This window comes from Gambusia affinis, linkage group LG15 (assembly GCF_019740435.1).
Source record: "Gambusia affinis linkage group LG15, SWU_Gaff_1.0, whole genome shotgun sequence".
Taxonomy (NCBI): domain Eukaryota; kingdom Metazoa; phylum Chordata; class Actinopteri; order Cyprinodontiformes; family Poeciliidae; genus Gambusia; species Gambusia affinis.
The window spans coordinates 18,321,117-18,338,157 of NC_057882.1; the positions used below are offsets into that span (position 1 = coordinate 18,321,117).

A 17,041-nucleotide genomic window follows, 5' to 3' on the forward strand; every position below is an offset into this window, starting at 1 on the left:
ACATTAAAGATGTTGTATTTGTCATTAGGCTGCAGCTGTTCTGCCTTAACTAGCAAAAAGTAACGTCTGCAGCAGGTTTGCTAACTGTTTACGTGACACATAGAAGCAGATTTAAGGATGTTTTGTTTAGAACTGATGAACGTCTTGAACAAATGTTCAATATTTTTGTGTAAAATTTTAGTCACTACCTGCATTAAGTGTCAAAAGGATAGAAGGGATAATCCTGTGAAATGGGATTCATCCCTGATGTTTCCTCTGAAGGAGCACAGCTCCACACAGGAAGAATAGATTTGAAGTTGTTAAGTTGGAAAAATGATTCTGTGCTTTACGTAATGTTTTTGTTAATTTCCTTTTTATCTTTTCCAGGTTTCTGATGCCAGTTCAGAGAAATTTTTCAGCACAGCAACAGCTAAAGGTACAGACTCTCGCTCTCTTTTGCTTTTTTGCTCCTTTTTATTAAATGTGTCTGCAGAGCTGCAGGTGCATCATCATCCTCATCATCTTGCTGACATTGTTGAATATAGATTCTGAAAGTGTGCCATGTTTTAGAGATGCACCAATCAGCAGGCCAAAAATCTAAATCTGCCCATTTCGCTCAACTCTGGCTTTTCTTTTTCCTATTTATTAGATATATCAGAACTACTTATTGCCACCATTTTAAGTCTTTCAACGCATTAACACACATTGTGGATTTAAAACATTGTTGTGTTTAATAAAAACCAGATTTAGGTTGGGAACACATGCTTTGGTTTATAAATCAGGATAATCTTGGCATTCCATTTTGTTTTTCTACTGGATTCAAAATTACTGCCTCCATCAGTGAACCTGCTGTACATTTTTGCTGTTTTGCGTATTAGATTTGGAAAAAATTAGAATTGGGAAGGCAAACATCTAAAGAAATTGGCCTGAAAAAGCCCAATCTGTGCATCTCTACTTCATGAGGCTGTATTGTCACTTTAAACAGATGCCACACACATACTCCAATTAAACCCAGGCTGAGCTGAGCTGGGACGCAGGTTGGCATTTTGACCCGGGCTCTGACAGTTATCATCCATGAAGAGTCTGAGGCCTGGCGCTGTATACGTGCTGGTCTATAACGTTAGCGTGTAGCGGCTAACATTCAGCGACTAGCGGCGTCGGTGGCCTTTTGTTGCAGACGGCGCAGGAAACGGAGGATTTTTCGGATCCTGCCGGGGAGCAGAGCGAGGGCAGGGAGAGCATATGTTTACGGTGTCAGTGTGCCAACACCGCATGTGACCTCATTATCAAGTCACTAATTTGCTGTTAAAAGCAGCCCTATTTTCTCCGGCTCGCGGATAATGGTGGGGTGCCTCGTATGAATGGACATTCCTCCGTAATGCGGGGGTGGGGGGATCACCGTTTCAGGGCGGGAGGGACACTCTGAAACCAGGGTCACGACCTCTCCGCCGCTGTGGTTGGAATGGGACCGATTGCCGATGACAGCGGACCTCCACGCTCATTTCCCACATTCTGGCGTCGGGTTTCCTTTGGCGCTTGATTTTTTATTTTTTTTTTGCCGGCTCAATCACTGCCGCTGAACAGGGAGGTTTTCCTTTTGAACGTGCTCCTCTGTGGACTGATTTGGATCCCCTGAAAGGATTAAGACCTCTTTTGTGCGGCCTAAACCAACAGAGGGCCACTCTCTCTACCCCCCTCTCTATGAAAGGACCTCAGTCGGGAAACAGTTCACAAAATCTGCTTTCTCCCTCCTCTGTGATAGAACGCTCTCCTGGCCTCCATTTGCATTTAAATATCCCGTCTTTTCTTCCCTTCCTACCATGGCCGTCTCCTCCCTTCTGCCGTATGCTAATGCGTGTCGAGTAAAAGAATCCAGGTGCACGAGGAGCAAAGAGCTCTGGTATTTTTATGGAGGCTGGTGTTGGGATTAAAAGAGTCGGGGTGGTTTTTGTTGGAAGGGATTACCAGCGCTCTAATGCAACCCAAACTCGGGATAAGCGGCAGCTCCGACAAAAATAGCGACAGAGAGTTTGTTTGCGGCGTGTTTAATGTCAATATTTGCCCAAAGGCAGGTGCAAAAAGTCTCAGTTTGTTTGCTGGATTGAACTCTTTTTTTAATAAATTTTATTTTGTTTGCTTGTACAATTACATTTTTTTTTATTTCTCTATGCCTCATCATGGGAAATTAAATAAGAGGGAAAGCAGCATCCAGACAAAACTATATTAGAACAATTGACTGGTTTGGTTACATTATTAGTAGTAATAACCTCAACAGCAGCAGAACAGGTTGGTAAAGAAGTTATATATTTGTCTTCTGCTAAAACCTCTTATTCCTGGAAGCCAAAAACATATTTAAGATACAAAACTGACATTACAGTAAAACCACGATGATTGGGACAAAGTACCGTAACATGAGGGTCTCTAGGTTGCTGGTATTTAGCTCATGACTTTTATCCCTTTAGCTGTGAGACTGAAAATGAGCCTCGAGCCATCGGAGGTGTGATGGGGTTCTCTAATCTTTCAACTTTCTCACCTGCTCCAGGTGATTGTTTTTGCTCCTTCACCAATTTGTATGTTTGCTCTTTTGGACCATTCATACCCGACGTTTCTGGGTTTAAGAAAAAAGCATATTTTATTCATACATTTGAAATATTTTGTACCCACTTTTCACATAGCTCAGTATTTTGTTAGACTTTGATGTTTAAAATATATATAATGAATGTCTGACTGTATTAAATAATATATACCAGTAGGAATATTTTTAGACTTATCTCATGGAGATGCACCAATCAGGTTTAGCACGGCCAATTTCCATTTTTCTTTGATACCAATTTTTAGTAATTGCAATTCTTCTTCCCTTCTAAGCTCTATTCCTCTACTTAGTTTTGATGCATTTAATGAATAAAGGCAAAAAAGATCAGTTCAGATCCAAACCAGGGAAAATAGTCAAATTCCTATTGATGGCTCTGATTGATTGGTGCCGTTTTGCTCTTTTGGGCGTTCAGAATGTGCTGCATTTCATCAGAGTCCAACAGTCCTAACATGGATCAGAGCTGCAATCAGTGAGGGCAGGGTGCAAAGCAGTGCAGTGTGTAACATTTATAAAAATATATGTTTTTTACATATTTGTTAAAACTACCATCAAGCTCCTCTGCCTTCTCCCAGTTCAAACTACTCAGTCCAAACCAACCAATCAGAGCCAGGGGGAGGGTGTTAGCGCTGTCAATCACTACACTGCAGCTGGTTCACCACAACACAGCATGCTACAAATGCTAAGGCTCGTTAGCTGATGGCAGACTATAAGGACTATAAGTTGTTTCTCCACCATTCGCATTTGGGAGCAGCGTACATGATGGTGATTGACGGCACTAAGACCCTCCTCCTGCCTCTGATTGGTTGTTTCTGACCAGCTGCTGTATTTCTGTAGTAAGTACTGGGAGTGGTGGGAGAAAGCAGAGGATCTTGAGTTTTCACATATTACCTGTCTCATATTGTACTTGTCATAATATGGTGACAGTTTTAACAAATGTGGGGAAAGAAAACATAATTTTGTAAAAGTTACATTCTGCAGCTTTAAAAAAATAATATACTACTTATCACATTAGTTTCCTGAGTTATAGAGATTTTGTGTATTTGCGTAACTCGGGAAAACTACAAAGTAAAATAATATGACATGCAGGGGTTTACATGGATGAACATGGAATGGTTTGTTTACAAGTACGAAATGGAAGTAGCCCTTGTCATTTTACCCCTTCACCAATCTGTCCTTTGGCGTTTTGGTTCTTTTGGGTTTGAAGCAGAGGTGTTTACACTGACTATGCATCAGTTCATCAATTCATTCCTGATTTAAAGTATATATGTGTAATCATTCAGCCGTCTTGTGTAAGGATGTGACGTTAACCTCCATCCACCCCCACTAACACATAAACAATGAAGGTGCTGTGTACGTGATGCATTTTCAGCAGATAATCTAGCTTGTTTTCCTCACATCTGCTCAGAAGTGCTGTCTAATGTGGAGCCCATCAGCCTTCGAATGGCCTCTGTGTTTTTCCTCCTTCCTTCCTGCTCACTCTGGCTTCCCTTTGCCCAGGAATGGATTTCATTAGCTCCAAGTCATTAAATGTTATCTCTAATTACCACAGTTGTCGATGCACCTGCAGGTGTCAGCTAGCCAACCTGATTCATTTACTCTGCCTGAGAGCGAGCGGCAGTCACGAAGTCTATCGGCCGCTGGAGAAATAAACAGCTATTCTGAAATCTGGGCCGCTCCCAAGCTGCCGTGGGTGCAATTCAGAGAGAGAGAACCTTGTTAGCGCGGCGAATGTCGTCCAGGGAGAAGATGGTGACTCTGACAAAGCAGCGCTGCTCGTCACCTCAAAGGTCTGCAGACACGTCTAGCGGATGATTAAAGCCGCGTCGAAAGGACAAAAATATCTTCCATCCGTCAATCCACACGCTGTCAGAGGGACTGAGTCACCTGAGCTCACTCTGCAGTCTTCTGTTCCCTCCGTGTAGTCCAGCAACAGGATTAATGTAACAGGATGAAAATCAAAATGGTGTCCAGTGGGGTTTATTTAATATGTGAAGCTCTTCCTGTGTGTGAGCTGTAGAGGTCACATAGATTACCTTAAAATGTATGAATTATGAGTCGCTGAACATGGAAAATTAACTCCAAAAAAGCTTTAATTTAGAACATTCCAGTCCAAATGAAGAGTGTATATACATTGTAAAAACACAAAATCTTATCATGTATTTTTGGTCTAGTTTTTAGTGCAAATATTAAGACTAAATTGTACCAGAAGCGCACAAATACAGAGAATGCATGTAAAAAAAATTTATATAAACATAAGACGTTAACCTGTCAAAATATATGTGCTGAATTAACCGAAAATGATGCGTTAATGTTTTGGCTCTAATGCAGATAGTTTTGCGAAGCAAAAATTTGTCATCAGTCGCTGTTGTTTGTGGATGTCGCATGTGCGTCAAATTTACGGGCATACCAGAAACGCTTAAATACAAAAGTTCTGGCTGGACCTTTTGTATGTAAAAAAAACAAAAAAACAAAACAAACAAAAAAAAACAAAAGCAATTAATTGCATTAAAACATATGTAATGAATAAATTGAAATTAATGCACTACTGTTCTGGCTCTAATACAGATCGCTTCTTGAAGCAAAAGTAGGTCGTCCATTGCTGTTGCTTGTGTGTCGGATTTACAGCTTGGAAGTACAACATACAAACACTCCTAATGTATATACAAATACACACTACTACTTCTATTGAAAGTGTTCGTCGAAAAGAAGACACAAATTGATCAAAATGACAATCAGCAGATCAGCTGCTAATGAAACCTGAGAATCAGCATCCGCCAGGAAACGCCTGATTGATGCGGCTGTAGTAAGCACTCGCGCTGTGTCTTTTAAAAATTCATCTGGTGGATGTATCGCAGAGTGATGTCCCTCATGAGACGTCTCCTGCAGCAGCTGCGTCTTCGATGTGAGACAATGAAGAGTTGAATGCGGGGGTGAATTAAAGTGCACGATGCACCGATTCCCCCCCCTCCAAACCCCCATATCAGCACAGGGCTGATTTCAGCATGCTTTGCTGGAGTTAATGTGAAAATGAAGCTGCGCTGCAGTGAGACCCCAGGCTAACGCCGGTGTGAAGAGCGCCACTAGTGAAGTGTGTCAGGCTTGAGTACGCCCGTCACCGGGGGGAGAGAGTAATGTGCCATGTGGAAGGTGTAATTTGCAGCGCTGATGGCATTGTTTAAAAAAAATAAAAAATCATGGAAATGGAGAAGCAGAGGTGAACTTTCGTGGCACGTATCGGAGCTGAAGAGCTCCCTGGATCGTCGTAGAGAGCTCCACTGGCAGCAAAATTGCCTGTGAGCGTATCACTCCCGCGTGGGAGGGAGCCGAGGGCTTGTTTTTCTCCCTTTCCTGAGAGGGAGGACCGCTGATAGAGCCGTATGCGCTTCCAGGCTGCGGGGCCGCCACCTGCTGTAATCTCAAGTGATATAGAGAGCAACAATCACGCCACAAATCACCCTGGCAGCTTCCTAACTCACTCAGTGGACTGGAAAGAGAGGGCTGGCCTTTCGCAGCACCAGTGTTGGTTTACTGCCCCCCGGGCTCCCCGCTCTGCCCTCACGCTGACCTCTGCCGTCTGTGTGGGTTTGAGTGTCGAGAAATCAAGGCTGCCTGTGGAACTTGACCGGATGCACGGTGGAAAGACGACCCGACTGCTATTGGCCTTTTGTGCAGTCAGGGGAAACGGCAGCAGTCAGAGACCGCCTCTGTGAGGTCACGGCCATGGAACTGCTGGTATAATGTAATATTTTTACTGAATAAAGAAGCTTGATGGAAAGAAGAAGAGCTGCTTGACTGGGCTTGTAGGAGAACTGAACCGAATCCAGCAGTTTTGGGCATGGCAGTGGAGCTGGGGTAAAACTTACAATATATGTACGAGTTGTACTGTTGACCTTTGCCGCATGTCAATACACTGACATGCAGCAAAGGTCAATGCCAAAAACATTTTTTTAAAGTGGCAATATTGTGTAAATGGACTTTTTTGTTGTTTTACATCATGTTATAATGTTATTTCCTCAACACAAACACCACCTGGTGTGTTCCCATGAGTCTTTCATAAGTTTTTGAGAAACCCTTTAATCTCCCATGGCAACCATTCAACTGTACAAAACACCTGGTTGGACCAAGCGCCACCTTTGTGGTGCAGCCCCTCCTCATAGCTGCAGTTTCCAAGCTGAGGTTCCAACTCACAGAGCACCTCTCCCTGTAAGTCCCCCTTACAGGGACTTACAGGCTCCTTCAGACTAGCTTGCAGCAATTAGCAGCGGCACATCTGCTGAGCTCATTGTACAAGTTACCACTCAGTGCAACGCTGTTAAAAATGTTGATTAAGGGTTAATAGAGGAGCAATGTTCCCAGTTTCAGAAAGAGTAGGAATTATTAATGGCCAATTTTAAGGCCTTAAATTATGAATTCCAATTTCTTTTAAGTCATATTTGATATATACAGCTTTTGTAACAACTGACGTTAACATAATTACCTGAGAAGGCTAAAAAATGGCACTATGTGCCTGAAAAACACACAATGCTACCCCTTTGAAAAACAAACAAAAACAAGAATCCAGCCTTTTCTCCTGGGGAGGCTCAATATTGTGTGTTGGTACTTTGTGCTTCGTCCTTCCTCTCTCCCCAGGCTGTGGGGGGGCAACTATAGAGACAGAAGATGTATTTCATGGCAGTGGGGGATGAGGGGCGGTGTTCTCTCCAGCCATACCTCATTGCTGACACAGCCAGACAAAGGTTAACAAATCAAGGGAAGCTCCGGCTGATTTACTGCCTCGCTGGCGCAAACAATAGACCCAGCCTCCATGGAAAAATGAAATAACTGCAACATTTTCCAGCTGTACGTGGTTCAAAATCACATCTAAAAGCCCGTATTGATTGGAGGTCATTACTCCGGCTTCTCTTGTTTGGTTTCAAAATGAATCTGGCTTAGGTTTTATGAGCCAACCCTTTTTTTCCCCCTCCCCCAATACTTCTGCAGAGAAATGTCTCTTATACAAATGTTTGGCTTGCTAAATGCAACCAGGAAGATGTACAAATTTCTGCTGAATATCTGAGGGAATGAATGAGTGCGTTTGGGAGAGCGGTTGGTGAGAGGATGCTTTGAAAGGCTCTGCAGTGTGTGCCAGATTCCCTCTGTCCTCTCCTGGAGAACAAAGAGGTCGTTCAGAGTTTGTTCCCTCGGTCCCTGAGGTTAGAGACTAAGTAAATCCATCCATCTTAATGCACTTATTTCAGCACCAGGAGAGCTGCAGGGAGACTGTGTAAACACGCCTATATCCGACATGCCAGGCTAAACCCGAAGAGCCTGGAACCCATCAGGCCAAAATTAAAGGTCTACATCTCAAACACAAACATTTGAATGGGCTCAGCTCCAGAGATCAAAGTGAAAGGCCTTAGATTTCCTGCTGAAGCCCCCCCTGTTCCCCTCCCCTGCCCTCCGCCACGCTGAGAAATGTGGCTGTTTAGCAGGCAGCCAGGGCTGAATGGTGAGCAGCTTTATGCTGTACGCACCTCTGTGGGTGACTCTGCAGCCGTCCAGGCAACGCAGAAGGATTAATGGTAGTTTACTTTGAAATGTGGATTGATTTCAGGGGAAATGTAACGAACCGTAAGAACATAATTCTCCTTATTTAGGTCCAACCTCACCCTTGGTGGGGGTGTTTTAAGTGATAGTTTGTGTTTTGTGTAATGGGGCTTTGAATGAAATTCAGATTAGCTAGCAGCTAATTTCAGTGGGAACAAAACTAAAGCCGAATTACCATCTTATTATGTAACGTCGTAAAATAAACCTTCTTTGGAGCTTGATGTCATATTGTAAAGTCATTCCCTCATCTAAAATGTATCTGGAGTTTTTCTTTGATTCCTTAGTGCTATAAAATGGCACTATGTGTGTGGAAAATACACATATAGCCCCTTTAAAAATAACTGTAGTCTCAAAAATTTTGATTTACAAAACTTTACCTCTGTAACATTTTCATCAACTTCTATTTACACAGAAGCTGCAGATTTTTTTTTTACATAGAAAACGGAAGTAGGAGGCGGTGCGCCACCAGTAATCTTCCTGTGTGAAACGTGTACTGAGAATCTTTATTTTATTTTAGCCGCCATGTTTTTTGTTCCATGTCACCACCTCATGTGTTGACATGAAGATGCCCCCAACTAGAAAAAGTGAGGAAAGAGTTGGAGGTGTTGAAAGCAGCACTCTCCTTGCCCCAGGGGACGTCCCCTCCGTTCACCAGCAGCATTCACTGATCCAATGTGGCATTAGCCAGATTGGATCTCCTGCCAACTGTGCAGCATTAACAGGGTCAAAGCACCAAACACAGACACACACACACCAGGACTGAGCCATTCCCAGCTCGCTGTTGGCACGTTCAGGCCAATTATGCCTGTATCGCTCTTTGGTCCCTGTGGCTAAGGTGACATTGCCAAAGAGCGAGAGAGAGCCGACCACCTTAATGAGGCCACATGGTACCTCGGAGGTGTGTGTGTGAATGCATAAGAGGAGGAGTGGCAGCCTGAAATGAGCCTTTTATTGTGAATCCACCATGTGTGTCTGACAGCACTCTGTCGCTCCTCACTGCTTTTTCTATCTGTCCCCATGTTTTCTGCAAAAAATAATAGTTCGACTGAATAACTTGAAGCATCTGAAGGACTGGAATAAACATGAGAAATGGACTTAAATTGTTTAACCTTTAAGAAAATGTTTGAAGTTTGACAATTAAGGTGAGGTGCTCACCTTTATAAGGTAAGACATGAAGGTAGATGAAAACAAAGCAGAACAGAGAACAATGACTGAAATGATTGCTCGGATCGATCCTGACGAATCAGTTATTCAATTTTTTAGAATGTTCATTGTTAACTGGAGTATACAGCCTCAAATTGGTAAAAGAACTGCATTTTTGAGAGCAGTAATTAAGCTAAAACGGTATAAAAACATGTACAATTAGCATTTAACATTTAAAACAAACATTGTCTGTAAATTCTACCCAGTGCTCCTCAAGTGGCACAGTTTTAGTTACACTTGGGTCAAATTCTGCAAAAATAATAAATAAAGCTAAACCCATTATACTACCCATTTATTAATCGGTTAATTGAAGTAATAAGGTCAGGCCTACACTGCGTTGATGTTAAGTCGAGCAGAAAGAGATGACTTTTTTCACATGTTGATTTTAGAAGTAGTTTTTTAGCTCCACATGCATCTTATGTTAATAAACGATGCATGGGGAATTTTTATAACGTGGCCTTTGCAATGATGCTCAATTCTCATCTCCCTCCACTGCCTGATCTGGGATTTCTCCCATCGAAGTGGATTTCTCAGGTAGATTTTCAACTAGGCCAATCACCAAATAGAAGGAAAAGTTGTGAACGGTGATGTTGATTTTCTTCGTTGTTTTAGAACTGGGTAAAATTGCTAACCAAAACAATTGTTTCTCAACAAGAAGTGAAATGTTTTTACCAGGCTGCAACTCTTTTTTTTTTTTTTATTCTGACTGTTTTGTACCTGACTTTTTTTGGGTGCAGTGAGGATGTAACATTGGTGTACCATACCAATCCTACATTAAGTTGTACCAAACTCTACATCAAATCTGATTACTCACTCAAAACTGCATCATCCAAAAATAAGCATAACTGATTCACAGTCAATAACAGGGGCAAACCCAGACTGCTGTAGCAAACAGCCAGTCGGTATCAGTTCAAATTCAAACCAAATGTTACAGTAGACCTTCCAGCAGCAGATGCCCATGCTTTTCCATTTGTGATCACCTCAGAAATCCCCAGGTTTGCTCTCTGCTGCATGTTAGCAGGCTAATTAGAGCAGCTTTATGTGAACCCCCCTCACTACTGATGGTGATGCTGATCTGAACAGCATTACCATCATTTACAATAATTTTATGTTGTAAGTGAATTATACATTCTGTGCCTGTAATAGGTTTGCGACACTTAGTGTTTATTGCAGAATAAAAGTTGTTCCACTGAAGCAACCTCATTATTTGGAGTCTGTTTACTGTGAACAGAAGGATCACATATAACCTCCTCATACAGACCTACTCAATAAATTTAAGTATTGTTGAAAAGTATATTTATTCAGGAACTTTATAACTAAGTGAAACATTTTATATAGATAATTTACAAACAGATGGATATTTGAAAGACTTTATTCCTGTTATTTATGATGATTTTAGTTGATTATTTGAAAGTGATTTTGGCAAAAAAAAAAAACACAAAAAAAAACTTTTAGTTTCAAAAAGTTACTTATAATCAGACAAGCGACACTCATCGAAACATATGTATTTATTCTAATTTATTAAATTAGTTCACAGATAACCATATATATATGGAAATATTTCCCTAAAACATAGCAATGATTTCAGTGTTATTACATTCCTAGCACAAAGCAGCACTCCCCCTTCCAAACCAGTGGCGCTGTCTGTTTGTTGTAAGGGAAGATGTTCGGTGGAGGGCTTTTCCTGCTCACTCCTCTGATGCCAGAAGAAAGCAGTGAAAGTCTAAAGACAGAAAAGCTCAGACAGAGCAAGAGCAAAGAGACTCTGATCAGGTTTGATGAAAGCACGGCTTTAATTGCTCCCACTAGAAAAGAGGTTAGCTTATTTTTTTTTCTTCCCCCTTCTCACCCCTTCTCTGATTCTCATAAATATGCAGTGCAGAAATACAGCCCTGATGAGCCTCGGGGCAGATTAGAGACGGCTGCAGAGCAGGATCGTGGTTTGTTAGCAGAATTCTGTAGATCCCTTGCATGTGTTTCTGCCCAGCGCACACACACACACACACACACACACGCACACGCACAGAGGCATGGCTTTCATCCTGCTCAACCCACATTTCATTATTTGGCCACAGACTACTGTCTCTGCTCAATCAGCCATTAGGTGAGCTGGGAAGCCGTAACTGGCAAATCACGGCTCAACATCTCCCCCTTGTGTCGGGTTTGCTCTTGTCGCCGCCCCACCCCACCTGGAGCAGATTGGCTGGAGACGACATGTTTAAATTGTGTTGGGTGTTTTGTGTGTGTGAGTGTGTAAAGTTAGAGCTTGTATCCTGGAAAACAATTGTTAAAGCATATGTATTTGATCTAAACACAGCAGAATTTTCCATTTTATCACCATCTTTTTCGTACGTCGTCACAGGCTTTTGGCCTCCGTTCTTAGAAGCCTGCCCAGATCTATCAACATCCCTCAGACTGTCACCATCTGTTACAGATTAGGATGCTTCTGGAGGGAGCTATTTGATTTCAGAGCTCTAGCATCCCCTCCTTCTTCCACATGTCAGATTTTACTGTAAACAGTGTCAAACAAAAAACCAAAATCCCAAAAGTGGAAGGCCGGGAGGGGGGGGGTGATTGTTGCTTCAGCATGGACGGCACGTCTGGTTTAGCTCTCAACTTGCTCAGATTGGGTGGGGTGGGGGTGAGAAGTTATGCCTGGCCGTTTAGAGGGAAAGCTAGGAAGTCATGTTCTCTAAAGCCGGAGCTCAAACAGTTTGCTGAGCGCCGTTGTGATGCATGAATCCCCCACTCGCTCCGTTTGACACTAGCTAGCCTGTCTGAGCCCATGTCTTCACTGAGGAGGCTGCGAACAGAGCCCACATTGTCCCCCCCCTCCAAACCAAAGTAACCCAAGCTCAGGGTTCCCTCTGCCCAAAGGGGGATATCAAGTTGTTCTCTCCCCACCAACACCGCAATCCTAGCTTAAGCTCCGGGGCTTTAAGAGGGAGCAGAGAGGCAGCTGACTGTTTGGACGACGGCGCAGTTCAAATAAACAGCTCAAATCCCCCCACCAACACCAGCCCTCCCTCGCCAAGTGTCCCAGTCCCACAGCCGTAGCTCATCGCCGTAGAGCCTGCCAACAGCTCTCAGCGTGTTTGTGGTGTTCTGCTGAAAAGCCCGGTTGATGTGGCCATTCCGATGGTTTCTTGAGAGAGCAGCCCGGGAGTGTCATACAGGACGGCGAGAGCTCGGGGCCTGCTCGGCCTTAACGAGCGACGCTTTCGTCACCACCTCGACGACGCCGTACGCAGCAGCTCCGAGCTAAAAACAAAGCAAAAGCTGCTCAGAGAAGAGATGGTTAGTAGCACCTTGGGTTCAGCCAACCTCCCTCCCCAAGAGTCTCACTAATCTGGCTGCAGCGTAACCCGAGTGGGGAAGGGGGTAATGAGACGGCACTTGACAAACATGCACATAGACACACTGGCTGCCTCTGTAATGTCAGCAAGGGTTTAGGAAGAGAAAGGCCTACATGCAAATTGATACTTGGCCAGATTTGCAGCCATTCGATCCTCGTGTCCGAGCTATTACCCCTGAGGAATGGGTATTTCTGAAATCGTTTTAACATCGAGTACAAGCTGAGATGAACCCGATCTCTGGAGGCTGCCTGACAGCGCTGGTACAGATGTGTGTAAAATCAGTTGGCCCATCTGAGAGTGAAAAAGAAAGAGGCCCAGATTGATGACACTCTGGGGACAGATTTCTCTTTCCAACCCCTCCGTCTCTCGCACTCCCCAGTTGGAAGGGTGATGCTGTGGATGTGTGATCTCTCTCTGGTTCTAGGTACAGAGGTGACAACAGAAAGTGGTAGAATAAGACAAGCAGAAATGTTATTTACTTAATACTTAAGTCAATTGATTTCATGGATAATCAAATTTTTGGTTTTGGATACAATTTTTGGAAAATTGCGATTATTTTTGGTTTCCATGGACCAGTCTAGTGATGTCGACTTGCTTGACAAGTGTATTTTACAGGTTCTACTTTGAATTCAGGTAGACTCTACAACAACATATATGGGTCAGGCAGATTTCTTTTTTACAAGAATAAAACATGATGTTACAAAAATACAGTCATCTGAGAATAAAGTCAAAATAATATGACAATAATGCCTCATTACCATAATAATGTTGTAATGTCAGGAGAATAATTAAAAAATTCTTCATTCAAACAACTTTTTAAAATAATTTTAAGATGTTCTTCTGATAAAATTGCATCTTTATTAATACTATATCCATATTCTTGTAATTAAATAAAAAATCTTGTAGACGGGCCCTAATGCTCTAGTGTACACCTCGTAGGCGGGATGACTGAAATAATATTTGAAAATATTTCCTGTCATTTCCTTTTAAGAATAGAAAGCAAAAAAACTGAATAAAATTGGACATTTTATTTTTAAGCAATATCAATCAGCCCTAAGTCGAACAATATCCAAATGCCCAATAAATGTCTTGACTGAACTGGGTACATATTTGGTATAAAATCTAACATTGTTTATATTTTGGTATAAAAATCTAACGTTGTTTTGACCTCTGTCTCTTCCACTGATCATAATGGTCAGAGATCAAACCCCGGACTCCATCGTCTTTCTGCTCTGGTTTCTAACCAAAGACTTTAAAAAGGAGTGGCAAAAACAAATTATGTTGAAAGCAGTTGTTGCTTGTCAACAAGTGTTAGTGTCATCCTGGTCATGTTACTGTAGAATATCATTTCTCCTGGCTGGAAACTGAGCTGTTAGCATATCGTGAGCATACAGCAAACGTTTGCGGATAGAGGCTTCTTGCAATTTGTTGCAATCCTCACTCTTGGATGGGGCATCCCGTGGCACAGTGGGTGCAACGCGGCCTCTTCACCGATATCTTGGGTTTACATTTACTGCATGTCTTCCCCCTTCTCTCTGCTCTCTTCCCTGTCTATTTAATGTTGGAAAATTTGGAAAAAGGCCACTTTCGCCAGCCAAAACCAGACTATTAAAAAAAAAGAAAGAAAAATACAAAATTTTGGATGGCATTTTTCTGGAGAATAAAGTATTTTGGAACTGAATTTAGGCACTTATTCAAAATTTCAAAACAGATCTGTTTTAGATTGATGAGCATGATTGACAGCGCCAAGACCCTCCTCCTAGCTCTGATTGGTTGTTTCTGACATCAGTGTATTTCTGCAGATAGCTGTAGGACCTCAGGGAGAAGGAAGAGGACATTGAATTTTTTGTCTTGACTAACACATGGTGACAAATATGTAAAACATCATATTGTTTATAAAAGAAGAATGACGCCTACTGGTTGTCAAGTACTAATAAAACATCTTTACTATGTTAGCTACACATCAACACATGTTGTTTTACATATTCAGACTTTGGAAGTCCACCCAGGGTGGCATTGGCACTGATGATTGCTCGACCACTGAGGCTGTACAGATGTGGGTGGGGGACAAAGGGGTGGCTGTTTGTAACTAGCTGTGGGTTTTTATGAGCATGTGGCTGTAATTGAGACTAGGCAGTTGTTTGTTTGAAGTCTGTTGGTTCTGCTAACGACTGGCTATTGTTTCACCAGACTGCCAGAATGCCTGACAAGAAACACGTGTTGCAGCGCCAGTCGGTGCGTGGCGAAACGCTTGGCTTCAGCTTCACACACTTCTGAAAATTCCTTTATTCCAGAAAGTCCAGTTGCTGTTTTCAGGATGTCTTTACTTTCGTCCTGTGATAACTTTACCCCATGCATGGATTAAGAGGGTATTTTAATCTATGTGTTACTTTAATTACATAAACATGTCTATAATGTGTTTGTAGAGCAGCTTTAACACAAATTCAATGGAGAAAGAGGAGCTGGGGAAGGACAGAAAAGTTGGGCGCAGTTGCAATTATGGCAGGTGTACTTCACTACCTTTGAATAAATCTGTGTACCATCAATATCAGATCTCAATGTTGCTGTTACAGCAGATAACTGATATTTATTAATAATATATATATATATATGTAGATATATATGTATAATTCTCTAACCATTTAACGTGACCACACTATTGCCTCTCTGCTTCAGGCATCACTCTCACTGTTACTGTACATAGCTAAATAAACACCACATGACCAACCCCATCCCTCTCCTGAAAGACATACACAAATTGTTTTGAGATGGAAATAAACATCAGCTATTAATTTCAACATATTTTTACTAGCCAATATGCTAAAAAATAATTAACGTCCGATACTGGCCGATGACAATGTTAATGCTGATGTATATCGTGCATCCTTAATATTTTAAGTATATTTCGTTACAATGGGAACAGGCTCGTCGACTAAGTGAGACAGAAGGACTCTGATATCTTTATTTTGGGAGAAGTTTCTCTCCTCGCTGTCAGTGACACGAGACCAGGAGAGGGTTTCCATCTGCTGGCTAATGTACAAGTGACATGTAGGGGGTTAAATGGTCTGGTCTACTCCACAGCTGCCTTGTCTTTCAGGGCAGCTTTACACCACTCTGACAGGGTTTGTGTGTACTGACCCATTGCTGTGAGCTGGATGGATCTCACACATTACATGCTACTGTTATTTCAAAGCCTCAGTGAGCCTGGACATGACAGCCAAACCTGCAGAGAATCTGTCAGCTGCCAGCTTCAAGCATCCCCCCCGAGAGCTGCCCTGCGCAGACCCCTGCCGGGAGATGTCTGGTCAGCTTTCCACTCTGGCCCCTCCGCCGGTCACCTGTGCCAGCATGCCCATCATCGAGTCCCTGTCCCGGCTCTTCTCCATTTACGCTCCCTCCAGCCTGACCTCACACCCTAAGGGATATATAAAGATTTGTTCTCAAAAAGGACAGCTAGAAATGGGACACCTCTGATCCTACAGCTACATTCTCATGTCCACGAAAAGACGGCGTTGTTGGGGGGTGAGAGGCAAGGGGTGGAAAGATTTTGGGAAAGGTGATCAAACATTAAGGCCCTAAGAGAATGCTTGAGGTGGCGAGAGTCTCCTTGTGGTGTTGGGGTCCGAAGCTAAGAGTGAGGATGAGAAACAGAGGCTGTTAGGAGCCATTACAGGAACAGCTGTAATCAGAGCCACTGTGGGTGGAAGAATATGTTCGCCGCGGCTCTCTGTTAGCAAATGTGTTCTTTATGACTCGAGAGAGCGGAGACAAAAGAATGTTCCGTCTTACCAGGCCGTATGAATGGAGCACAGATGGATACTAGCAAAGGTAGGAGGCAGAACAGAGCAAGTTTCTTCCCCTTTTTTTTCTGCTCCTTTCTGTCACTCGTGCATTTTCCTTCCCTCTGTGGCCCTTTCACTCTGTCATACAGAAAATGTGTGTAAGTGCTTGTTCTTTGTGGTCTGGCAGCTGCTCTTCTATGGCTTTTACATTTGTCAGGGAAGCTCAGAACATTCAGTGGCTTATGGAGACCAATTACCCAAAATTGCACCCATTTCACGGAGGATAACACTCCCAGACGGTGTATCTACCTCAAATCATGCATTTGTGTGTTGGTTAACCACCCACTCTGTGCTCCGTGACATCACAGCATTTACAGGCGCTATTTTTACATGGATGTGCACTTGCTTCGGCTTCCCAGCTTGTTATACAAAATTCATAACCCAAATGAGAAAGGCATGAAATATAAATGTTGAGAGTGTAAGCCTAACCTCCCCACTCCTCTTCCCCCATGCTTTTGGCCTTTTGAGCAATCACAGCTTGT

At 42.8% G+C, this 17,041-nt stretch overlaps 1 protein-coding gene across 19 annotated transcripts in view; it reads left to right on the forward strand.

Annotated features, from left to right (window-relative positions):
- The window catches only part of auts2a (activator of transcription and developmental regulator AUTS2 a), a 336,296-nt gene that overhangs the window by 296,001 nt on the left and 23,254 nt on the right, over positions 1-17,041 (forward strand). For 18 of the 19 annotated variants that reach the window (XM_044141275.1, XM_044141274.1, XM_044141280.1 and 15 more), the window contains one exon: positions 367-415. In XM_044141275.1, coding sequence (XP_043997210.1) covers positions 367-415 — 49 coding nt within the window. Of the gene's footprint in view, positions 1-366; positions 416-16,189; positions 16,546-17,041 lie in introns of those variants that run through there. The other variant, XM_044141286.1, reaches the window with a different exon arrangement.